Source organism: Varroa destructor, unplaced genomic scaffold (assembly GCF_002443255.2).
Source record: "Varroa destructor unplaced genomic scaffold, Vdes_3.0 BEIS01000001.1, whole genome shotgun sequence".
Classification (NCBI taxonomy): Eukaryota; Metazoa; Arthropoda; class Arachnida; order Mesostigmata; family Varroidae; genus Varroa; species Varroa destructor.
Window position 1 is genome coordinate 40,336,130 of NW_019211454.1, and position 24,986 is coordinate 40,361,115.

At 40.2% G+C, this 24,986-nt stretch overlaps 2 protein-coding genes across 9 annotated transcripts in view; one reads left to right on the forward strand and one right to left on the reverse strand.

Moving 5' to 3' along the window:
• Positions 1-370: 370 nt before the first annotated feature.
• On the reverse strand, positions 371-22,546 carry LOC111253966 (solute carrier family 53 member 1-like). Of its 7 annotated transcripts, none has more exons than XM_086977825.1 (12): positions 21,717-22,542; positions 17,084-17,135; positions 13,306-13,513; positions 11,598-11,791; positions 10,986-11,185; positions 10,574-10,697; positions 6,900-7,198; positions 6,432-6,579; positions 4,859-5,059; positions 4,156-4,459; positions 3,705-3,917; positions 371-2,127 (listed from the first exon to the last, which is right to left on the reverse strand). In XM_086977825.1, the coding sequence occupies exons 1-12, from the start codon at positions 21,783-21,785 to the stop codon at positions 2,058-2,060; spliced, it is 2,082 nt and encodes a 693-aa protein (XP_086833951.1). In that variant the 5' UTR covers positions 21,786-22,542; the 3' UTR covers positions 371-2,057. The 7 variants fall into 7 exon arrangements, with proteins under 7 accessions (XP_086833951.1, XP_086833949.1, XP_086833952.1 ...); XM_086977823.1 differs by having other exon boundaries at positions 6,396-6,579; positions 21,717-22,537; XM_086977826.1 differs by lacking the exon at positions 3,705-3,917 and having other exon boundaries at positions 6,396-6,579; positions 21,717-22,546.
• Positions 22,547-23,378: 832 nt separating this feature from the next.
• LOC111253931 (ecotropic viral integration site 5 ortholog-like) overlaps positions 23,379-24,986 on the forward strand; it is a 70,070-nt gene continuing 68,462 nt past the window's right edge. The window contains exon 1 of one of the 2 annotated variants that reach the window (XM_022814190.2): positions 23,379-24,812. The gene's annotated coding sequence lies outside the window, so the exon portion shown is untranslated. The remainder of the gene's footprint in view (positions 24,813-24,986) is intronic. The other variant, XM_022814218.2, reaches the window with a different exon arrangement.

Consider the following 24,986-nt stretch of genomic DNA (forward strand, 5'->3'; position numbering starts at 1 on the left):
GTTCTTTGCTGCTGTGCTGGAGATGATTGCAGGCCAGCGTAGACATATAACATAGTAAACAGAAGACCCAGTCCAAAATATCACTGTAAAAGAATCATTCAGAAATTCTATAAAACACTGCGCCGATGGTAAGCTTACTCTTTAATTAATTCTAATAATATTGTAAGGCTAGCAAACATAGGTAGTCGTTATGTGCGTCTTTCAAATCGTCCTAAATTCACCCTAGGTATATTTTGACGCTGAAAAGCCACCCAGTTCCGCAATCAGCTAAGACTAGTTTGGTTCGAAGAGGTCTCTACAGCTTCTCGCACTATTTGACAGACGTTAAGTTCTCAAAAAAGTGGAACTGATAATAAAAAACGTTTCATACTGTCGAAAAATATAGCTTTCTTTTATTTATCGTCACAATTATCACATCATATTCAAATATTATGATTACAATTACAGTCATTATGTAAAATCATATTTTACAAATGTCAGTCAGCGGACATATTGAAGGCCAAACCATGTCAGTCACCTCAGTTAATCGCATCAAACTGGAATATGACGTTTTGTCGCATTTTTCAATTTTCTGTGTACGGATCTGACCAGTTGAATAACGAGGACAAAATCGAAAAACAGATAGGGGAAATATCGAAAACTGTCGTTAGTTAGCTATGCTTACACCTCTGTTATCTTTGCCTCGAATGCTACTGACTATCTACGGCTTTATTGCGGTTCTCAGCTCTACCGCATCGTATCGAAACATGAAAAAAAAGCCAAGCGTACCTAAAAAAACACAGATATACATCTTAAAACATACACAGGAAAAAACATGGAGTAATGATACGGCCGGCAAGAACCGTACCAGCGAAATATGTACCAAGTCTGGCTAGGAAAAAAATCGAACACATTACAAGTAAGGGGAACGTTATATATGCGTGACTTGTATTACCACGATTGCTAATGACGCTTCTGTTTTCCCTAGTTAATTCTTCGACGCAGGTTTTTCGGCCAGATTAGCACTACTAGCCCATTATAAACGGATGGCATAATATAAGGCTGCTCCTAACAAACGAAGCCATTCCTTCAAACACTTCGTAGATTATTTGTTGTGAAAACATTGATCGATGGTTTGTGTAGTGTGATTGTACGAGTGTGAGATGGCGCCAATGAGATGTCTAGCAGCCATCGGAAGCTCGAAAACAAAAACGATGCCAGCTTTACAATCCCCCAAATCGCACCGATGTATTTATTTGTGCATGTTTTGTAAATATACGCACATATCTATAGAATGCATCCATATATATATATATATATACATATATGGATGCATTCTATAGATTTTATAATATATATATTATAAAATGCAAATCTACCTAATCATTTACTCCTATATATATACATATGTACTTATACATGTATAAATGTAAGCACATGTTATTGTTGTTGCTATAGCCTAATTTTAAGATTATTGCACCGAGCCGCACCCATTCGTGGCCAGAAATGGTCACGTGTAGTTGATGAAAACGAAGACGTATTACCAGCTCAGGCAGTGTCACGTCTAAAAAGGATTCTTTCAACAAGCAATCGATTGATAGTATAACCTAAGGCTGATGAGTCGTATGCCATTAGTGGACAAAGAGAAACTTTTCTGCATTAATTTTTGGTCACATAAATTATCATGAAGTCAAACCGCCTATTCCGCATTAATTCGTCAGCCATATCTAACCATTTTTTGGTGTTTTGCTGACTATATCATCCATATAAAAATCTTTGATAGGTACACATAGCCACTCGTCACGTGCAGGCTTGTATATAAGTGGAAGAAATCACGTGTCAAGTGAGTTCTAGCTGGTCTTGATGACTATGTACAACGAGTTAGTGTACACTGAATAGACTGGAACTGTACAAAGACGACATTTCTAATAAAATAGGTAGGATAATTTGTTATGAGAACGCTAAGGTTCGTCGTAAGAACCCGCTTATTTAGCAACCCACTCAGGCCCTCAGCTGGATTTTACAAAACTATCGACTTTGTGGAGACTTTTTAGGCGCAGTAATTCAGTGAGAGAAGATTACACATCGGGATGTCCCTCTGAATCCTCGAGCAGTAGTCGGGTTTCAGGTGCAAGCCTCTTATTCTTCCTGAAATTATCAATGTTTAATAGTCGAATCCAAAAGTTAGTAACTTACAAAACACTATTATCTATCATTATGCAAAAATAGCGTCAATAATTGGATAACGAAATAGTGTCAACACCCGTAATATATTGATCGACTGACAAGAAAAAGATAAAGGTAAGATCAGGCAACGCCAGCAAAAAAAAAAAACCAAATGATCGTTCACCTTCTACTGCGTGAAACAACTCAATCATAACTAACAAAGCAAAGTTATGGTTAGCTATTTTGAACCAAAGCTCTTTGAAAAAACATAATAACTGTTCATAACTGACCCAAAAAATCAACGAAAATTAAGTCCTCAAACTGGGCCTATGAAATAGCGAAGTAGAGCCCAATAGCGCACGGAACTTGAGCATATGCGCTTTATTTGAAACAAACAGTCACTCGACAAAAGGGCGGGAGATAACGGCATAAAAAGCGACCGGAATCAACAGCAAGCAAGAGTCAGTCAAACGTCCTTAAAGTGATCCTCTCCAAAGCCATATTGTCATTTCTTTATCTTTGAATTTTTGCATGTTTGGGTCAGCAAAAGGTGGTCACGCAAGACAGTTAAGAAGAGGCAAGGCTAAGCGAAAGTCAATTGATTTTCTCGCCAGTGTACTGTCACAGCTAATATACGCACAAGACTAGATGGCTAGTAGGCCATCAAAGACCCATACCCAAATACACTTTCTTGAGGCTGATGATCGAACGCGAACATCTGAATCTGAGACGACGTTTGTACCTTACAATAATTATGACTTCTAACGATTAACAACGAGCAAAGGTGAGCGTAAGGAAAAATCGAGAAAAGGAAAGGTGTTTTAGCAGACGATCACATCAATAGGGGAAACCGTCATAGCTGTGATAAGTTGTGATATTTGTGAAGAAACGAATACAATTTCATAATCAGGCAGTTGTATTTTTAGGAAGTAGAAAAAAGTACTGATCGTTGCGGCTTGTTTTGATGTTCTCCTCCCTAAAGTGGCCATACGTTTCTGTATTAAAGATATCTTTTCGAGTGTTTTAAATCTTAACCCTATCAAAGACCATCCGTTTTTCTTTATGAAAGTTAATTTTCCAGAAACTGCATGAAAATGAATAACAACGTATTCCTTCGATTTAGGGCAAAGAAGAGATTTTTAATTTTAGTGGGGTTCGTCTAGCAGAGATGGTATAGTTCCTGATTTCCGTTCAAATTCCAAACGACGCGTTGTTTATCATGACGAGCTTACTGTTTGGTTCTAGGAAAAATTGGCATCCGTTAATGTCACGAGGAGCCGATGAACGCATGCCCCTTACGACACACAACCCGTTAAAATCTTTCCTAATATAAACACACCATAGACAATGAAGTCAACCCGTAGTAATAACAGAAGATAACACCCTGTGCGACCAAATCCGTTCCTGATTTTCTTATAACGATATTTTACGCTAAGCTATACCCCAGCTAATACGATATCATAAAACATGGTGGCACTATAAATAGTAAACATTTTATCCAAATCAATTTTTTTAGCTTGTACACATGATCGTTTTGACTGATACGAAATAACACCGACTTGTTCTTCTTCTTGGATTTAACGTTATTTCCACGATTGATGACACCGTTTGGCTCGTCCATCATTCGCATGAGCAATGCTGGACTCACGCCTCCTGCACCACACCGCTCATAACTATCCAAAGGAGCTACGCTAATGTCTCGAACCGCACGGAATTTACCGCAGTTGTTCAGATGCTCATTCTCCAGACGGAAAAAATTCCAAACGAATCGTCTGTAACAGAACAGTCGATGATAATCAAAGATTTACGCGGCGCACGGATAAATAAACGTATTTTCGATCAGGAAGGAGAAGAGATTGCACGCTACACCGTGAGTCTGTAAGAATCAAGAAGCATGAAGTGAACCCACCTAGACAACATATCGCATATGTCTGTGGATAAACGAGCACCATTTTTGCTCGTACTTATACTGTTTTTCTAACATTCTTGATGGATATTCGTGTTTCCTACCTGAAAACCTCAAGCGGCGAAAGTATCGTCACCATGAGGTCGGCATGGATAAGTCCGAGTTCGGTGAGAGACAGCGAAAGTGTCCAGCCGAACCGTAACAAGAGATCAGCGACAATTGCTCCATAGTAATAGTGGATACTTGAGTAAACAATCTCTTCGCGTAAAAAACGGTTTTCACCAGCATTCGCATCGAACAACCCCCAATCCATACGGATATCCCACGTATATGTATAACATGACGACACGATCATTGACACTACCCACAGATAGAAAAACGGATTCGAGCTAAGACTTTCATACTGGGCTGAAATGCAAATGAAGACACAGCATAATAAAAATACATTGTTATCATCAAGTAATACCCGTATAGAGTTAAATCTTATCAATATTTAAAATTTGGGAAGCTCCAATAAGCGTAGTCAAGTTTGTATTTAAAGTACTATGGAAACGTGTGTACCATCGGTAGAAAGGACGCCATTTGTGGGAAGATCGATGAAGACTATAAAACCGGGGAATGTAGCGATAATTAATATAAAAAACAGCACTATTTGCACGCTAGTTCAAGTCTTTTCTCTATTCATGACAAACAATTCTATAAGGATTATTTATTTATGATCAAAATAACATATTGTATTCCTACATAGGAATTAAATCTATATTTTATGGGTAGATATCGGCAAATGTCAGCTCATTCATTGCTTACATTTGTAAAGGTTGAAGAGCGTTGAAAACGTGATGGTAAAAAAGGTGGTCGAGTATTTTCCCGCATTAACGAGATGAGGGAACGCTTCTCTTGTGTCGCGATACCGCCGAAGACACTGCGCGAAACGAAACCACGCTGGAAGGCAGGAAAGCACTGGTCGAAGGATGATGTTCGCCGTACGATTCATGCATTTGTAAGCATCTGTATCAGGTACAAAGAAAAAGGCACGCGGACAAATGACCATCGGCAAATGCCAACGCGGTAGAAATACTGTCTACTAATACGATTTACAATGTAGGGTTATGCAAACACTATACAACAAATTGCTCGAATTAGGCTCATGCCGCTAAGCAGTCAGGCAGCAGACTGGAACTAAACCATGCTCTTGAACGCAGAAACATAACCCATCCTTAATACCAATAATTGTTGATATGATCGAATGATACATTATCAAACTATTACGTTTCGGCAAGCTATTTTAAGCCGTACGCGCCCAGTAAGTAAATTGAGAGATCGTGACCCATTCGATCTACTGAGCCCTAACGAACACCTGAACATTGTGAAGGTTTGGTAAAGGGCACCAGCTAGACAGTAACTATCTACTAATCTCTATTAAACTAGACATATAAAAACGAGAACATCAAGGCAAAATTTATCTCGAAGAAAAACAACCAGTAACGTTTTTGTTGAACTGCTTTAGCGAACTACTTGTTTATCGGTTGATTGCGATATATTTGAGATACTCTATTTACAAAACGCTATGCGATAAATATGACATTTTAAAAGAAAAGTACATAACGTAATCATCTCAGTATAGTCAGCAGATGGGAGAACATAAGTAGGTCACACAAAAACTAGTTAGAGTCTTGATAACCGAAAAATCAACCGAAACACGGCAGCTTGCAGAGGCGTTTCGTGCTTGTTCGTCGATGCGTAACTCCATGCGCGTGCGTTACCGCTCTTGAGGATCCGGATACCGTCACCAATGACAGAAGCACCATCACGCGTCAAGTATATATACCACCACGGGAAGATAAAACCACTTGGAGCACATCCTATAAGCGCGTCAACAACTTCTTCAATACGCGTTTTGTTACTCGATAAATTAATGTATTTTATAAAAATTTTGGTTGAAGATATAAAGCCTTCTGGATGGATTCCCGACAGCTAATTTTATTGACAGAAAGGTTTATGGCATACGAGTAGATCCCGTAGTAAATAGATGTAGATAGCTACTCTAGTAAATTATATTAAATCAACCAACAAAGACACGACTATCCCATAGAAAATGAAGCTAGTGTACCTTCGGAAACCTTCAACCTTAGCGGGAAGAAGCTATAAGATATGACACATTTAAAATACAATTTTCCCCAATTTTTGATGGATATGTTAGGATTAAAAATAGGCTCTGATAAAGTTACGAGTCCACGTGTGGTACAGTGCAGAAAGAAGGGGCGGGGCGGTTGAAATTCAGGTTCAATACTTGATTCTCATTGAGATTTGAATGATGGGCAATGGTCGTGGCGCGATTCCGTACCTCCTTCGAGCGAGATGAGAGTAGGCTCGTCTTTACCCGTGTTCTCCATCCAATTGAAATCGGTCGCGAAGAAACACACGAAGTACTGAGCGTCCGTGAAGATTGGAACCAAAGAGTTGAGTTGGTCTGCCAGCCAGAAATCCGCGAAGTTTACGTAGAAGAAGGGTGCTGCGAAAATACGGCACTAAACCACAGGACAAAAGTAAAGCATGCAACAATACAAACGGGATGTGGTTAATAGCGCTCCCAAATCGATTTTACAAATACGGACAATGGAAAGGGATCAGAGAGTAAAATGTCTGCACGTAAACACATACAATACATGTATACAATAGCAGAGTAGCGTTGCTAAGTGCTAATGTAAATATAATTTAAAAACGAATTCATTTGTCAGCAATTAAATTTAAACGATATTTGCATATTACTATTATTATTTATTATTAGTTATTTAACGATTATAGATTAATGGCTGTGAACTGTTCATCCGAATCAATCTGGACTCACGAGCACTCGAAGCAGCCAGAATCTAGCGTTGTGCCTTAACGTATGCGTTGGATTGAGAAGGAACAGGAGCATGAAAAGGACTAGCGCAAGAGGATTGGCATACGTGGGAATCCCCAAAGGCCGAGCGTAAAGGAACGCCAGAACTGAGAGTGTCCATAAGACGCCGAAAATCGCCGCCATCTCCATTAAGTGCTGCTCGCTCAAATGGTTCCGTGGGTCGAGTTCGAAAATTAGGACATGGTTGACTCCCGAAGTTCGCCAACCATATACATTTATACCAATTAGAAACAGAAAGATAACTGGAATAGATAAGAAAGTATACGGAAGGAAATACCTTCTAATATGTACTATAAATCGAAAGAAATGCATTATGGCAACAGGCGTCACAGTGTATCAAGACGTTAAGCTCAGGCATAGCCACATTCTAAAGGGTTTTTTTATGCACATATTAAGACGTAACAATGTTAGTACTTACATGTTATAACTTATCTTGTTAGTATTCTTTTGTTAATTTTTCTATTAAATGGTTGATAAATGGAATTCTAATCGATAATAATGGCGGTTGACTTCTGGATTTATTTATTTCACTGTAATAGAGATTTTCTGAAACATGTTTACATTTACATTTCAGATTAAGAGAGTTTTCAAACGGGTTATTGTGTCAACACGAAGTTTTGGGGACGTTACTCAGTAAGGACCTCGAAACTAAAGAATACTTTGTAGATCTACGAACGTACAAATACAAGATATAAGAGAAGTGTCTAAAACCAGATATATTTCAATAACTTGTTGCGCTCATGTGTAGTCCTAATATGGGGACCTCTGCAAAACAGCAGCAGTCGGAGGGGCTACCGATCCTCAAACCAGAATAATGGTGAACTATGGCCATCCTTAAGCTGCGACCCTTCTACTTGACCTGAATGGAACACCGCGTCCCTACAAACATATGCAGCATTAGCCGTACCATTGTGTCTGTGGGTTAATGTTTGACCTATCGCATTCTCCACTTTGGTTACCATTAAAAGTTACCCTTCATTCTATTTATGGCCTTAGAGGTCTTCATTTAACCCCATACTCTGGCCTATTTTGAACGTTAACGTAATGATCGCTACGTTTGACTATGATACTAACTAATGATAATCTCTACGTAATTATCCAGATGCGCAGCAGTTCGAAGGCACTATTTCACGGTATGGAAGTCAAATACGCGGTGACGAAGGCAACCATCTATATAGTTCCAGAGAAATTTCTCAAACATTTTTTTTTTCTATTTTTTATGCTATGTAATTCTAATATTGCTTGAGTGCGTCTGCTCAGTTATAGTCATGCGCATTAGGTTACACACCACAATCGTAGCAAGACATTGAAATTACCTTTTAAGTTAACACAACTGATTTTTCACGCATTTCGACCCAGATATTGTAAAATCGCCTCAAGCACTACAAGCGTTATCCTGATTTAATCGTAAAGTCGTCTATTGTTTTAATGAGACTCCGATCTGAGACACTGGATTGATATCACCGTAGCAATAGGTACGTCCCAAAAATTCAAAGACGATAAACTGAATTACTAATCCGTCTAATTATATAATGTATCTAGGTATAAAATAACGCTACTGAAATAAATTATACTGACTTCATATACGCAATGCATCCAGCTAACCATTTGATATATCGGTCCAAGAGACTCGCACAGACACCCGAAAGCTGCTATTATTACCCTAATCATTCGATACGTTATCATTTGCTGGTCCTTTTGATATAGAGGAGGGTGCGACGATATAGGCACTGCGTTTCTTCCTGCGAAAGATTCTAAGACCATTCCAGTAGCTTTTCACTGTCTCAATTTAGAAGTATGCTATATATATATATATATATATATATATAGATTTTGAGGCTTTTAGATGTTTTGCACCGACTCATTCGATCATTATGTCTTTTTCGAACGTGTTCAAGAACAAGTTTTTGATTAAACAAAATGTGTTCTGTTCCATTTTTCCGCAAATTTTCAAAAATGTCATTCGTCTTTAATATTAAATTACCTATTATAAAAAGAATGCTCTACAAAGTGGTCACCTTCAACTAAGCACTTTTCGTTTCAAGATAAATGGCTCCTACTACAAAGCATGTTGTTGGTCTCATATTGACACAGCCATCTTGATCCTTTCGAGCATTGCGGAGTTCTCAAACATTTGAGCTCCCATTCATATACGTCTGCGTGCAAGAATCTCATTCCTTATTCAGAGACGCTTCAAAGAGTCCGCTCGATTCATCCGATAGCTAATGCTATTCCTTTTAGCAGTTATGAGTAAAGTGTTTTTTTCACCAATGTTTATACAATACACCACGAAAATTAAATTTTATCCATACGCCACAGGTCGTCCGCCCTTGGCGCATGTCTATCACTTCAAGGTCATCCCGTTCGCAACGGCATGATAACACTTCCATGTTGACAGATACGGCCAGTTTATCGCGCTTGGGTTTATTGTCAGAGGTGACCTTTACATTTCGCGTTAGAAGACTTGATGCGCTATTCCTGCTCAACGTAAGGCCAGCAGCCTCAATCAGGAAGATCTAATCCAACAATGTAACGATGAAATGATTACGAGGAGACAGTCTGTTAGGCCAACGATGTCTTGTTTGTTGCAAGAATACGTAGACATTAGAAAACTTGTAGAAAAAAAAGATCCCAAACAGAGGCTGACGGAGAGCATTACAGAAAAATGAATCATATCACAGTTGTTCGCTAAGCAATAGCGTTCGTTTGCCTGCTCTGTTTTGTACTATAAGTACTATTCTGTAAATAGCATCAGTAATGTCAGCTAAAACTAATAGATCAACCAAATTGAAAGTTCTTGACATTATCTCGGGCAATTTTGGCCCTAAAGACCTAGAGCACTATAACCACTCGTGCTAAACGCGTATCATACACCGCACGGGCTGCTGGATCTTAGTACTGACGAATACACAACAACTTAGGTAAACATTGAGAATACGCTGATAATACTCTAGTTACGTGTGTAATAGGACAAAAATAGGATGGTCAGTTTCACATTAGAGGAAGACTAGTACAGTGGTTTTGCCAAGAAGCAGCTATTTACTATCAGCAGAAAATGGATTGTTTGAACAGCGTTACAGCATCGGTAGGTAGCGGTATTAGCTCACATCCAACTTCCGTGTAACCTTTGCGGCAGTGGAAATTTTCTGTTTCGGCCTCATCTAACATAGTCGCAAAGAAAATGGTTGACTGTATATTTAACTGATAAACATCTCGACACTTAACGGGCTTGTGGGGTCTTTCACTAACTACACATATCACTATCGTCACCGTACAGCTGATTAAATACGGCACAAAAGACTTGTGTGCAAATAAAGAAACTGATGACTCCACGAAGTTTCAAATATTTCTTGATCGCACCTTCTTTATTAATTCTAGTTTATGTTAAAGCCATCGTTCAGCATCGACAATCAATGCAGTTTCGCTGGATTACCGCGGATACAAGAGACTTCTGAGTAAAAGCATCATTACTTCCTCGTCCATAATTTTTATCTATTTAACAGAATCAAGCTTCTTCACAAACATGTAACGTCAAACATGCCAACTCAAAACAAAAATTCGCTTGAAAGCCTTACTTAAAATATCTGCTCTTTTTTATGTTTAGACGTGTAACTTACCAACAAGACAAGTTCCTCGGTAGAGCCTGAATACAACTCGCCAATCGTTACGCGCCTGAGTGTAAACTGCGGACAGTGCAACGGCCACCATCAAAATCAAACAGGCCCCGAGAAAAAACCCAACCTATCGAATAAATGCATTTTGTTATTACAGAATTAGAAAAACGTAAGTAGGTCTATTACTTATGTTGATCTGTAACGGAATGTGCTAACCAACTGAGCAGATGTAATTAGCTTAAGTTATTATTATTTGCAATGAATTAAATAGTAACTTACATACGTGTATGAGTATACTATTTTGATTTCGGTTTTCTCACTTATTACTGCTCTGTTCGCTTGGAATCGATTTGGCATTTGGATAAGCTGCGATCGTATGGATATAATCCAATATACGAGATCAGTGCTGGTCGACCTTAAAAGTGATCCAGGGCGAGTGTTGATCGTTGAGAGGAGGCACCCGAAGTCGTTTCATTGCTTTTTGCCGATCTCCACCTTCCAGCTGGGAAGTAACAAGAGTTTCCACCTCCCCGATGATCTTGTCGATATCCTTGTTCGTGTAGAACATAGCTGTCTCCACGTGACTCTGGCGCCATTGAGCACCAGAATTGGTCCCTGCCGTTCAGTAATAATTTTTCGACATTGCGTGAGAATCAAAATATTTGTTCAATTAAGCTTCGCAAGACGAAACGTCTTCACGACTTTGCACCTCTTTCTTACGTTAGCGGTTACCCACCGACGTCTTTTAGTCTTGAAGGGCTTAAATAAAAAAAAATCCCTGCGTCCATTAACTCTTTGCACGGCCATATTACTATCATCGTCAACCTGTGACATGGTTATTGGCATTTTTGCAATGAACTGACATCGTTTATGAAAGCCTTATGAATTTACTAAATATAGAAGTAGATCCATATATGTTTCAGAAAAAAACAACCTTAGCAGTAAAGAAGGGACACTAATCACTGAGGTACATTGAATTTATTTGAGAACAAAAGCCCAGTTCAGGTCTAGTCAAGTGTTCACTTACCCAATAGCTTGTCATGCTTCTTGAGTATTTTTCGGAAACCCGTGAAGTTAAGGTTCTGATAGTTTTGAAGCAATATTAACGAGAGGTAGAATTCTGAGAAGGCGAGCTTTAGGTCGTGCAGCTTCCGCGTATGAGATTTAACCTCTTTCGCTTTGCGGTCAAAGGGAGCCACAAGTGTTGTCAAAGCAACACTCCTGCAGTAATAAAAAAAATCGTAAACTATTGCCATATTAAACACACTATGATAGCAGCAAGCACAGCCCCCGTCATGTAAGCGTGTCATCGATGAGGCACCGAACTCTCGACTGCTCGCCAAACGCAGTATACCAATGGAGAGATGAAAACTATATGACGAAATCGAACAACTTCTGCATGCGTGTTAATGATTCAAGCGAAAATAATCAGAAACCCTAAAAAACTATTGCATGGAGATTCAATTAGATGGCATGCTGCAGAAAAATAGACGCTACCTAGGACTTGCATTTAATCGTTCACCTGATACAATAGGAAAGATTCATTCACATATATTTAAGCCCTCGCCCCGCAACGCATAGCGACAGACAGGTGATTAAGCATTTTCTTGACCATCGATTATAGCCGTGGTCTTTTTAAAAGCACCCGCTAACTGGATGATTTTGGCTTCGTTACGGATTGATCATATGGATTTAGGTCGTAGTGTCGGTCAGGACCACCTGCGCGATTGGCAACATTTTTTTATTCAGTCTCTTTCAAAAAATAATTCTCGTATCAGTAATCAGATATTTTAATACGAAATTTCTATGGGGAATATATAATTGGCATGCAGTTAGCGCCTCTGTGTTTATGCCTGGTAGGACTCCGATATCTAGAAGCTTTAATTGTAGTTAGAACCCTCTTAACATCACTTGTACTAATAATAGACTGTGAAACGTACGTCTCAGAAACTGAGCACAAATAACACATAAAAATATGTCAAAAATGGTGACTTACGCTCCCTGTCTGCAGCAAAGAAAAGTCGAGCGAACCAAGTTAATAATATATAAGTGGCCACGAAGCCATGTAGTGCGATAGACAAGATTACTGCTACGGCTAGGGCGAATACTATTACAGAATGACTAGTGCCAACAAAACTATTCTATTGGGCTAATTCTATTGGGCAACACAACTAACGGGCCGATAGATCGGCTTTTTTGCCCAGCACAGATAACATCACAGTTTACTTCTATAAATTTTTACTGACTCCTTTTGATAGGGAAACGATACGATAGCAGGTATGCCCCCATATAAAAGACCTAATCATAAATGACCCGGTACGCTTAAAGGGTTAGGATTTCTTATCTTACAGATTGTTTTCTATCAAAACGTAATGTGTTTTTCTTCTTTTCATGTACTAGTCATTTTGTAATCAACTTAAGGCTATATTTTTAGATGTTTCTGTTTAGACTATAATTACAGAATTCGAGTACGATATACTATTACTCTGTAGATATTTTTTGAAATAGCAACTTCTCCAGTAGAATTTCTATTTTTTTTTTTTAACTAACCGTCGCTCGAAAGCCAGTACAGGTAGAATTTGACGTAAACGAACACTGATATAATCAACTCTGCTAGAGGAGTACGTAACAAACATGACGAGCTGTTGATGAGAATGAAATGCTTTTTTTTCATTTAGCTGACTTCTCCATGCCTTGAACTACGTTGTTGAACTAATGTTAGTGGTGGTACATACTTCCGCTTATTGGTGAACTTATTGTGACCGCCTTCGACTTTCGATACATAATTATACAGCTCAGCCTTTAGGTTGCTAAACTTTCGAGTAGCTTCAGCGAGCTTTTCAGCGTAGAACGTGTTGATCTTGGCCAGCTCCTTATCGCAATACTGAAGAAAGCCTTCATCGAACGTGGCGAGGTAGCGTTCGATAACACTTAATTCAACCACTACGAGTTCGTCCGTCCAATCATTGATAAGTCAGCATCAGCAACAGGACAGTAAACGTGTTACCCAGCGGAGCAGACAGAACAAAAAATTAATATTCATTCTTAACACAAACATGTGCGTGAGTCTACATCTGAAACCACTGTCGAATACACCAGGTGATCCAGTGGTTACTCCAATGTTTAAATTAATGGTCGATCTTACTCGAAAGATCTTCTCACGAAGCTATTATGAAAAAAGGAAATGCAAATTACTACCTCATGGAAGCGTTATTCCAGACTAGATCTTCCGTTACGATAGACATAGAAGAGAACATATGCCCAAACACCTTTTAAATATAATGCATAGAACCTGTCGACGTATCAACCGTAAATCAATCACATCATAAATGACCTTTTAGGTTACAGTAGCATGTTGAAGATTATCGATGTAAGTACTAGCAGTTCGACGCGCAAACTGTAACGTGAGGTTGTAAACCTTTTATACACAGCTTTACCTAATCAGTATAGTGTTTAGCTAATCCCAATTTACAGAAGAATGTCCGATCAGAGAAACCGACAATATGACGACACATGCTACCGACACAACCCTACGGTAAAGGGCTGCGAGTCTTCAGCATTTTTCAAAATTACTCATACAATTGAAAAAGAAAAGTACCTTGAACAAGTACCTGAGCTACGATTGTACTCAAAGAACAAAGCATTCAGGAGGACACCAACATAATACAAGACGCAAGCTGTTAATCTGTTTTACACGTGACTTTAATCGCGTAGAATTGCGATCATCACGCTAAACTATGCGTGCATAATTGAATATCTGCATTTATTGGTACAAAGCAATCTGAAACGTTAAGGTATTACGGAATGATTACCCAAATTGTGTGTTAATGATACGATAAACTTAGATGGCCTTTCCCCGAATTTTTGTCTACCCATGCGAAAGACGAAACACATATTGACATTTAGCATTATCCCGTATCTGCAAACGACGTTTGTTCTCCGACGTTGTCCTATGTTGGTTACTTTGTTGACCTTTAGTCCTTAAAGTCCGCTCTTGTTGATCAGTGGTTCCCGTAATTTGAAGTTTTATCTTTTGAATGAAATGAAAAAAACAAATTTTCATTCACATTTCTGTTAATCAAAATGAGAATTGAGGATCTGACAGTGTTTAGCGGTACACCTTTTTACCGTACATAGGAAACACCATGATATGTTTTTTTGTAGAAAACCAAAGTGGCATCAATACAATTTCGTTTAGAATCCTATTACGTTAGTCTTGGTCACAACTGAGATCCTAACGTCTGGTAAGATATTGGTAGGCTGACGCAAGCCGTTACATGCCGTCTTTCGTAACCAATGACTCTAGTAAACCTTTTGATTAGCGTGTCAATAAGAGAAGGGCATATCTAATATATGCACGATCTTTGGAACAATTACCCATATAAACGCTAGGGACTAATGATCATTTCAAGCAGCCCTTACACAATGACAGTCCTCAAAAATAAAAAAATCAAGCTCATAGAGATATTTTTGCCGCAAATTTAGCACATAGATTATGAAGCAAGTACAAACAAAAACAAGCAGGAATTTGAATCGTTGAAGTACAACAGATAGCTGGCGTTTCAATGTAGGCAGGGCTACGTTAACAATAAACCAAAACGTCTAACATAGAAATGGATGTTTCCGGTTATCATTTTTAAACTATTCCGTGCTCAACAACATTTTTGGGTTGTGGAGCTAGAAACTATAGCGCTGTGAGTTTCTTTCGGGAATTAAGATGGTACTAGTTTCGGTTGCTAAGAGGTGCTTATAATTCAATCGTTTTGAAGCATTCAACGTTCTCTTCAAAATTACATATGAAAACTTGATTTTATTTTTATATTCACATAGGTATTTTGTGAAGGGTGAAGGTGTCAAGTCCTTATAGAACGAATATGAGAGGATTAAATGCGCCTGCTTTACAGTGGGCACAATGAATAGCAACCTCCAATATAGACTTATGCTAAGTATATGGCGAAATAGAGTTTTTTCGAATGCATTTATCATTTTTCTACTTTAGAACGTTTTTTTATTTGGACCAATAGAACCAATTTTAGTTTATTTTGCAAATTTTTAACCTATTTTATGAGCACGCTTACAGAACGCTTGTTAGCCTTCATATGATTCATAGTCAACAATTGTATTATTTCAAATATTTTTCGGTTTTAAGAAAAACGGATTTCGTTAACTTAAGCATGTGCAAAAAAACAGCATAAGTAAAAACAGTTTAATTTAGAAGACAGACATCCTAGTAAAATTGCCGGCACATAATTACCTTACGCCTTTTTCGTCGTTTCCAAATATTATTAATGAAAAAATAATGAATGATCACTTTCTCGTTTTGTTTCAACCTCACATTTGACCATCACGTTCGTTTCGTTGTTTTACCAATGTCCTTCCGACCTCCTGCAATCGCTTCTTCGTTCTAATAATAATTTTACTATTATGCACGAAGTTCAGATTAGAGTTATGGTTATAAACAGAACGTTCTCGTTACAGAACAGAACCTTAAGCTTTGTTGTAAGAGGCCTATGACGTCCTACCACAAAATAATGCCACTTAGCTATTTTCAGGTTCACATCGGAAACACTCGACTATAAATTATTTTTCTCTTTCCTAAATTAATTTACAATTTAAATATTAGTCATTTAGATAAAAATCGTTCAAATACATCGGTGAGTAATAATGAAGTTACATGGAGCGATAATTTTAAAAACCTAGTAGTAAAATATTGGCTAAAATGGATTGTATTTTGTCCTTAACATTTTTAACCTGAACCGCCATTATTCATTACATTGAGAGACGGAGCTTTGTAAAGGTATTGTAATTTTACACTCATTCCTATATGGAAACTTACCACCGACTGAGCATCCGAGCGTTGATATAAATTTGACGGCTCAGAATTCTGAACTTGAGTTTGATCACGGATTAATTACTAATTGTAAGCACTCCCATCTTTCTATTGAAACCTTTTATCCATACATCCTGAAGGTGTCTAGGCTAAATCAGCTGAAGCAAATGCAATGATTCGAAATTGACAATTCTGTATCTGTCCTTAACAAATCTGATAGGCGTACGAAGATACAATTCAGGCCGCGACTCGAAGTTAGCTTGTCAGGAAGTTTGATTGCTGCACAAGTTACACGAATTTGAGCTTCAAGCAACGACCAATCGCTAGTAATTAAAAAAAAAGTACACTGGAACAAACTGGAACATTTTTTTTTGGCAGAAGGAAGGTGTAGCTAAAAAAAGACATATCAAGATTGTCTCATGTTGGTTTTGTGCGCATTTGCGCAATAGAAAAACGTGAGCTTGTCTATATCATAATGCAGAGAATGGTGAAATAACTAACTCAGTTAACAACTCCACAAGTCAAAAGACTATTTAAATTCATTCAAACACTGTTGTTTTTCTAAGCACGTAGGTTTTTCGGAAAGAGAGCGAAAAACCGCATTAGTAGTGGTATTACGTAAATATAATACTGTTTCAGTATTCCCTATGAAAAGTAATGACGGCTTCGATAAAAATCCTCACCTTCGGATGAGGGTGCCCGTTCGATTGCTTCGTACAATTTTGTCTTCATTTCCTGTCACGAAAATAAAAAAAGCATTATTTTGGTGCAAGCATTTGATGAAGGCAGATCGCTGTCCCAAGTATGACGAAACTGTGCTATGGTGGTAGGCCAGTTATACTACGACTAAGGCTAACTACGGGGTAGCTAGAAATGATTTCAGTGGCTTAATTTCACAGGCTTAATTTTCACTGATATAAATTTTGCCCCTTAAATGCTGGTTTACTTTACGATCATAGTTGCCTACAGGCAACAATCGCTTGAATGGAAACAAATAACGCATCATGCAAGCCGGCTAGGAAAGCTCCAAACACGGCTTCATTGCAAAATAAATCATACATCAGCATTTACAAAGGTAAGCTGCTTTGTCTTATGCAAGATATGTTCTGCGAGAAAGACTGTATTTTCCATTTGCATTTATTAGTATGTAGAATCGTAATGGCGATGCTTAATTCTTATTATAAAAGGTGCTATTAGGGAGTGACGCGATGGCAATAGGTCAAGTTGTTTGGTCAGTTTTAACCCTAGGAACCCCCCTGCTCACTCTTCGAAATCTAGGAATCAAGATCGCAGTAACGACATGCGGTTGAAGTTAGCGGCTATATATATATTCTTCACCTATAGATAACTGCTGACCATGTATTTGTGCAGTGCACTTTTCAAGTACGAAAGTAATGAATTGAGTAGAAAAGGAGGTGGGCAACGCTGATCGAATTTAAGGACGTATTACACAGTTTATGCCCGTTACACTAGGCTCTTGAAAACTATCATCTATGTGTAATTTATCGTGTAAGCCCCGAATTGCGAATGGGGTGACAATACGAAGGCTTGCCCGGTTCGTTTCTTTCTGGGCATTATTCCTCATTGCTTCCTTATCTTAAAAGCTGCCTTCGAATGCGGTACACTTCTGCTTCTAGACCTAAAACTCTTAAAAAAGGCATCAATTGCTGAAACTAGAAAATGAGATCTAAGGCCTTTTATGAGATCGAGCAAGTCGAAACTTTTTGCCAGGCAAGAAGGTGTACTCTTGAACAGGAGGGCCTTTACTAACGTATGTTTTTACCCCTCTAAGCCGCAATGGGCGCCTTTTACAGATCTTATAGATTGAAAGCCATCTGGAACGAAGGATAGCTTAACAAGCCCAAAAAGCTATTTATTGCGATTAGTCTTCTTGCTGTGGTCTATGCTGCCGGGGAGCACACATTATTATAAAGTCAAGCTCAACATGAAAATCTCTGTGGTGTCAATATCCGCTGATTAACTCCCCTCGACAGCTAGATTTTTTCCTAAAGACGAGTGCGTTTTGAGAAAGACTCGATTTGAAGCATACCCAGCGATGAAATGTAGACGTACATTATTGTGTGCGATAAAAGGCGTTTACCGATTAAGCTCTCTATGTTCACTTTTTTATTATCAATGCCCAGAATGTTAACATATTTTTTACCAGCTTTTGGCCCATTATGATATCTTTTCTTCAAAAGAAAAAGATTAAGGGATGTGAAGTAATGGTATTTGACTTCTATTATATTATATATATATATATGTTAACTCCGACCGACTCCCTTGCGTTAAGTTATACAGTATGAAGCACGAGACGAGCGCAAACTGCGCTATAGTAAAGATACCTAGCTGAAAATGACACCACCGGTATAGCTACCGTCTAGGGCTATATACCAGCTTGCATTACACGTTTCCAAAGGGATATTATGAGGTAAACCTCCCAACATTTTCATGAGGCAATCAGCGGCAGTTTCGAATACTAGCAGGCGTTAGGCTGTATACGTACATATTTCTGCTAGGCTGCCTGACTACGAAGAGCTTGGAGAAAGCCACCAAGTATATCAATGGAAAGTAGCTTTCGTATACCGGCAGGATCCAGCTGACACGATCACCGGTCGTTAAAAACAAGACGCGTCCTAAATAGCCTTGTAACGACATAATGATTGGACAGCAGCAACTTTAAATATTGTTGCACAAAGTTACGAATCGGTTTTATATAACAACGCCTACCTGAAACTTACAGGATCTCGATTTCATTATGGTGGTCAAAGGGCTTGAATCTGGATGTAAGAATAAGGCAGCATTAGGGCTGGTTCCTGTTACGGCTATTCTAAAGTTAGATTCTATTAAACAGTGACATCATTAATGTCAACGCTAAAAAAGTTGGCGTTGGCTATCACAACTCGAATGACACAACTTCATCCTCGCGACTCGCAAGCGACCGTTAGTGGTTACCGACAAAAAATTATTGAGTCATCCCGGAATGCTCAAGATATACAGATGCATCATCATATCGTAATGTATATTATTTGAGTTGAGGTCCTAAAGTTTGATGGGGATCGTGCATCATCTAAGGTGGAGCAGGTTTGATTTGGTCAGTAAACAATGGTGATGAGCTTAATTTACCAGCACAGTTACACACGGTGTGGGGCTCCGGTAGAGAAATGTTCAGCAAATCGACCTGTGCGACAACGCATAATTTTCCTCGTACTAAACATAAAATCGAGCTCGAGTATGATTCGTTACGCGAAGCAATTAATAATAATTTGCTTGGCTAAAGCTGTAAGCACGTACGTTATCTTCATATGCTAACTTCAATCGCTGATTCAGACTGCGGCCATATTGTGCGGCAGGATCTTCCATCTCTATCTAGCTGCTTGTAAACAAACAAATGGATATATTTGTCATTACATCGGATATTGGATACTGTTCAGGTGTTACGCGGACAGCAGAGAAACACAAGGTAGTTTCACAACTACCTACTCCATATACACGCGATCTCCCGAATCAGTACTGTCGGTACTATGTAAAAATATGCCGTCTCCTTCAACTAGCCCGTGTTTAAATAGACTTCCATTCGTCTGGCCTGTCTCCCGCCGATTTCAAAGACTTTTACCCTCACTCCAAAATATTTTTACGTGTTTGAATACTTTTCTATGTGTAAAACGTTTCTTTCTTGTTGATGTATACGAGTCAGGGTCGTATTCAGAACACCAAAGAGGCCTATCAAGGCATGATACACACCAGTGTAAGCATCGCTAGCCGAACTGTGCCAGTGTACCATGACTCTATCTGCTCTTTACGTTCAAGACATTTACGACAATCGCTCACTTTATTCGAACAGATGCGCACACGTCGAGAACAACACGAGGAGCAGTCAGCGATTACAGAACGCCATGGCGCTCGGCTCATTAGTTCAAGTAAACGCATGGCAACCATACAAGTCGCTTGCTATTCGTCTAATCTTCCAGAAAAAGCCCACATGAGATGGAAACATTCTCTTTTTCCGGCGTTGCACGGCAGTTGCCTAACAAACTGCCGATCGTTGCTCGTCAGTTGAACATACAGACAGAAATACACAGGAGGCCACTTGGCGAAGAGTAGAAAAGGGGCGCGAACGAGGATGCTCAGACAGCAATAGAGAGCGATCTTGGCTTTATTCGCTCTCTGTGTGTTCGGCGCTTTGACCCTCACACCAATACCGTATCATAAACCATAGCCCCTTATTGATTTACCGTCCCGTCTTTCTATATAAGCTCTCTACATCAACTATCATGTGGGGTTTCGTTTTTCCACAGCCTATATCCTTAGTTCTGTAACCAACGAAGACTAGAAAAAGACTGGGCAGACGAATGCAACTTGTTTCTGGCCTGTTCGCACCAGCAAAGGTCAGCTCAAATTCTAATTATTACCAAATCGCCGCCCGTTGAATCATGTCGTGGAACCGATTCCTCGTATGATCACTGCTTTCATGACGATACCAATAATAATCTTAGCCAGAAAAGTCAGCGACAACGAGGGCAACTATTTGGATCGCACAGTAATCACGCATCCATGCCCAAAGCAGTGACTGGCTAAAAAGAGCGAACCTAGAAGGACAGCGAATAGTCAAGTCTACAATATTAGTGACCGGCGGAGTGGTAGAAGACCATCGGCCCCTCCATCGCCACCACGGGCTAATACGCCTCCTTTGCCATCGCCGTCTACTCATATATTTCATCTACCCATTCTTGTTATCCCATTCAAGGCAGAAGCAGGAAATCTCTTCCATCTTTCAACGGTGGCAATGTTCGAGTCAGGAGTTTTATCAGCGCCGATTTGGACGATCCTCTAATGAATGACGGAGAAACCACAAGGAGCTGCACGGCAGTTGCCGCACGAGCGCGTCGCCAACAAAAATAGAGCAGTCAACGGCAGGCACTTCCTTGAACCGCACTCCGTCGGCTTGCGCAAGTCGCTCCTCCTACCGTTGGACCACATAGAGTGGGCCGGTCTTCTCCTCTTTCACGCGTCACCCGCGAACGAAGCGTTCGTCCCGTGCGCTGATAGATAAATGATTTTATATATCATTCCTTTTGTCTCAATCATATTCGAACAGACGTGCTCGAATACGACAACTGAGATATGGCCTGATAAAGAAGAACATGCCTGCGCACACGCTGAGTATAGAATAGAGAAGCTAGCAAATTTAAACGTCCCTGAAGTGTGTATGCTTCTATGGCTTGACGCAAATAATGTATACATACTCTTTGTATTTTCCTTCTTTTGTATAGCTATTGTGTGCGTCCGGTTTGAACTATTATGAATTTAACGAACCTCGTAGACAATGTACTGTTTCCGCCATTCCGGTGTAATATGCGCTGCCAGGTGCTCGGTGAACTTCATGCCTGCTTTCGGTGCATGCCAGATCAGGCACACACTTTACTGCCGGTTGGTTCCTTTCTGTGTCTTCTCCAACTGTCAGATAACTTGTTTTTGCTGGTGGATGATGCTAGCACACAGCACAAGATCACGACATATAGTGCCCCCAAATGAACGGTAGCACCAAGGTACAATGTAGCAAGTGCATTACGTTTAATTACACGCGAGGACTCCACGTTTGTCTTTCTGTTTACGGCTGCAAAAGCGCACAGACTTACTGCATCGACATCCAACTAAGATCTTAGGAGCATACGGCACCACAGTAAACCAAAAGCAAGTAACGAATAGGTCGTGCCTACTCTGCTGTATCTATTTCACTCGGTAACCAGCGGCCGCGAACGACCGTGCGCCTTCTTTCTCCCGTACGTGTAGCTCTACCTGCACTCCTCACTCGACCCGAGACTGTGTTGCCTCTGCGCTTAGCTGTTGCCAGTGCTGCCAAGCGGCAGTGGCTGCCTGTGCATCTATCTCTCTGCGCTCTGTGGTCGCAGCCCTTCTCCTCCTCCTCCTCCTCCTCGCGCCCTTACCGCCCTTATGGAAACACTTTGAACAGCACTGAGCGGTACCGTTAATCGTCGGAAATCGGAACATATTCAGCGGGAAAGCTGTTGGGCACTGTTTGAAGTATGGTGGAATGGGGCAATCGGTATCGCATCGAATGTAAACATCAGATGTCAAATCGTGAAACGTTGGAGGGGAAAGCCTGAATCGGCGAAAGAACTCGAAGAAAGGAACGAAAAAATGCGGGCAAAAACCATTACTGGACTTTTGACAGCAACTGATTGTGAGAAAAATAGACTACGATTTAAAGTAAACAAGTAAATAGTTGGCGTCTTGTTGCATTTTCTAATAGTAACTTAAGGTAACGTTAGCAGGTAGACTAACTGTATGTGTGTACGTCTCATTTATCTTCTCGGCAATGCCATCAACCATTCTCGATTAATTTATTCACCTGTTATTATTAACTTATTTAGAAATTGCAAGCAATCTCATCTGAGATACTTTGTGCTAGGCTTACATCTTTACAGTGTTGTTTCCCTAATGCCCGCTGGCGAAGCTTTGCAGATGAACGTTGACCTTAAGAACAGCTGAATATTTTAACTACAATGGTTAATTCTGTTGCTTTCAAGGGAGATTAGTAAGTATAATTTGGTACGTCTTATTCATGTAATAATGAGCATAATAAGGAAATCCAAGTAAATGTAATTTCATGATCTACATTGCACATTGTCAGCCGCGTATCCATCATGGTCTGTTTCCTCAGCTCCGTTACTAGTTCCTTCCTTTTTTGGCCCGTCCCAGTAGAGGTTCAACTTCTTCCGCTCATTCGAAGCTGTTCCGTTCTTCGTTGTCGTCTGCTAGCCGTCGTCGCCGCCACCGCCGCCGCCGCTGTCATCGCCTTGGCTGTTTTGTAAGGCAGACACAGGCGCTATCTAATTGTGCGCTTGCTTTGGCCGGCAAACGGGGAAGGGGGGGAGGGCTGTAATGCGCATGTGCGACGACGCCGTTGTGTAGCTTGTGCCATGTGCTTTGTTGTTTTCATCGCACATCGTCGCCACTAACCGTTCGCTGTCATTGTCCCCGAGTGCTGTCTGCTGCGGTAGCAGCCCCAACTTAGCTCGAGCAGACGAGCTAGACCACTGAGTTGCCCGCTGTTGTCATTCGTTGGTAAGCTATTGCTGTAGGCTGGCAAGAGCTGAGAGGTAGGTTGCTGCTTGCCTCTCTGGGTACTGCCGATATGACGAGCAACAGCGACTGTTCGTAGAGTGGGCGCGCTCGCGCTCGTCTTGGTAGACAGCGGGCTAGAGATAGTGAGTGTGGAGGGTGCGCTCTACGCTCTATGCTGAACGATGCTGGTTGTCTACTGCGCTGCTGACACAATCACTCGCTCACTCTGCTCTCTACATTACTTCAGTTATCCTACTACGTTGTCTCTTTGCGGGAACAGCCGCTCCGAATAACCTCCGTCCAACCGAATCTAACCAGACAAAGCAGAAAAGACGACGGCGACTCGGCAGAACAGCTACAGCGTAAACGGCTATGAACTGTTGGCCAATGGGCAGTGGCCGTGGTGATGATCTAGCTTGGAATATACGGAAGAGCGCAAGCAGTGAAAATAACGGTCCATGCTCTGTTGTTGTTTAGCCATCAGCGTATAGCTTCTACAAAAGCCGCCCATTCAGTAACGCACCGAAAGCACAACTTGCTCTGTTCTCCTGAGACAACAGGGGCTAATATGATTGTTGTTGTTGTTGTTGTTGTTGTTGTTATTGATGATAAAATTATTGTTGTTGGTCGACGTCAGTGAATACAAGTCACGCAGGCATTTCTGGTCACAGGCGTTCGCACGTTCGTCAGTCGGAAATACGGTCGATCGGCTGACTAACGAAAGCCAGGCGGGCATCCTTTGCCAGATCTGCAAAATCAAAAGGTGCATTGTGCGTATGGTATTTATTAAGAGTGGAGCCGCTGTTTGTTGGTTCGTTCGATCAAGTGCCCATTGTCGCATTAATGGCTGTCTCTATCTGTCAAAAAGTAAAGAAAATTAGTCAGTTGATCCGTCAGCGTTTGTTAGGCACAGAGTTGTACGAGCGGTACGTGCAATGTTGCGAGTTCCCTCGCTATATTTGAGCGTTCTAACACATTAGATTTAGAATACTATAAAAAATCGAGAGAAGAGGGCGGTTTGGCTCTTGGAAGCAGGGAAAATAGCAGCGAAAACCACTTCATACTGTGGTTATCAGCAGTTGTTATCGGTGATGAAGAAAAAATGGTGATGTGCAGTTTTGGTGCAGATGTACACAAGCAGGTGCAGCCGTCCCGGGATAGGGCCTCAGAAACAAATCACAGCAACGAGAGCAACACCACTGCCAGCAATAGCGACGATAAAAATAAAGAAAAGGGAACAATTATTGAAATTAAGATAAGTTAAACAATCAATTGGCAGGTGAGCTGGAGTTCATCGGAGAGAAGATTTCAATATTGAAAACGGTAAGTGGTTACTTGAGCTGACGATGACAGGAGCTATTCTAACAAATATTTTTCTGCGTCTTACGTAAGGTTATCAATGATTGTTGTTGCTACTTCTAGCAATAAATGACTACGGTTATTTTCGATATCGCCAGTGACGGCTGCTGCCTACACACCATACTATCGATAGAATGA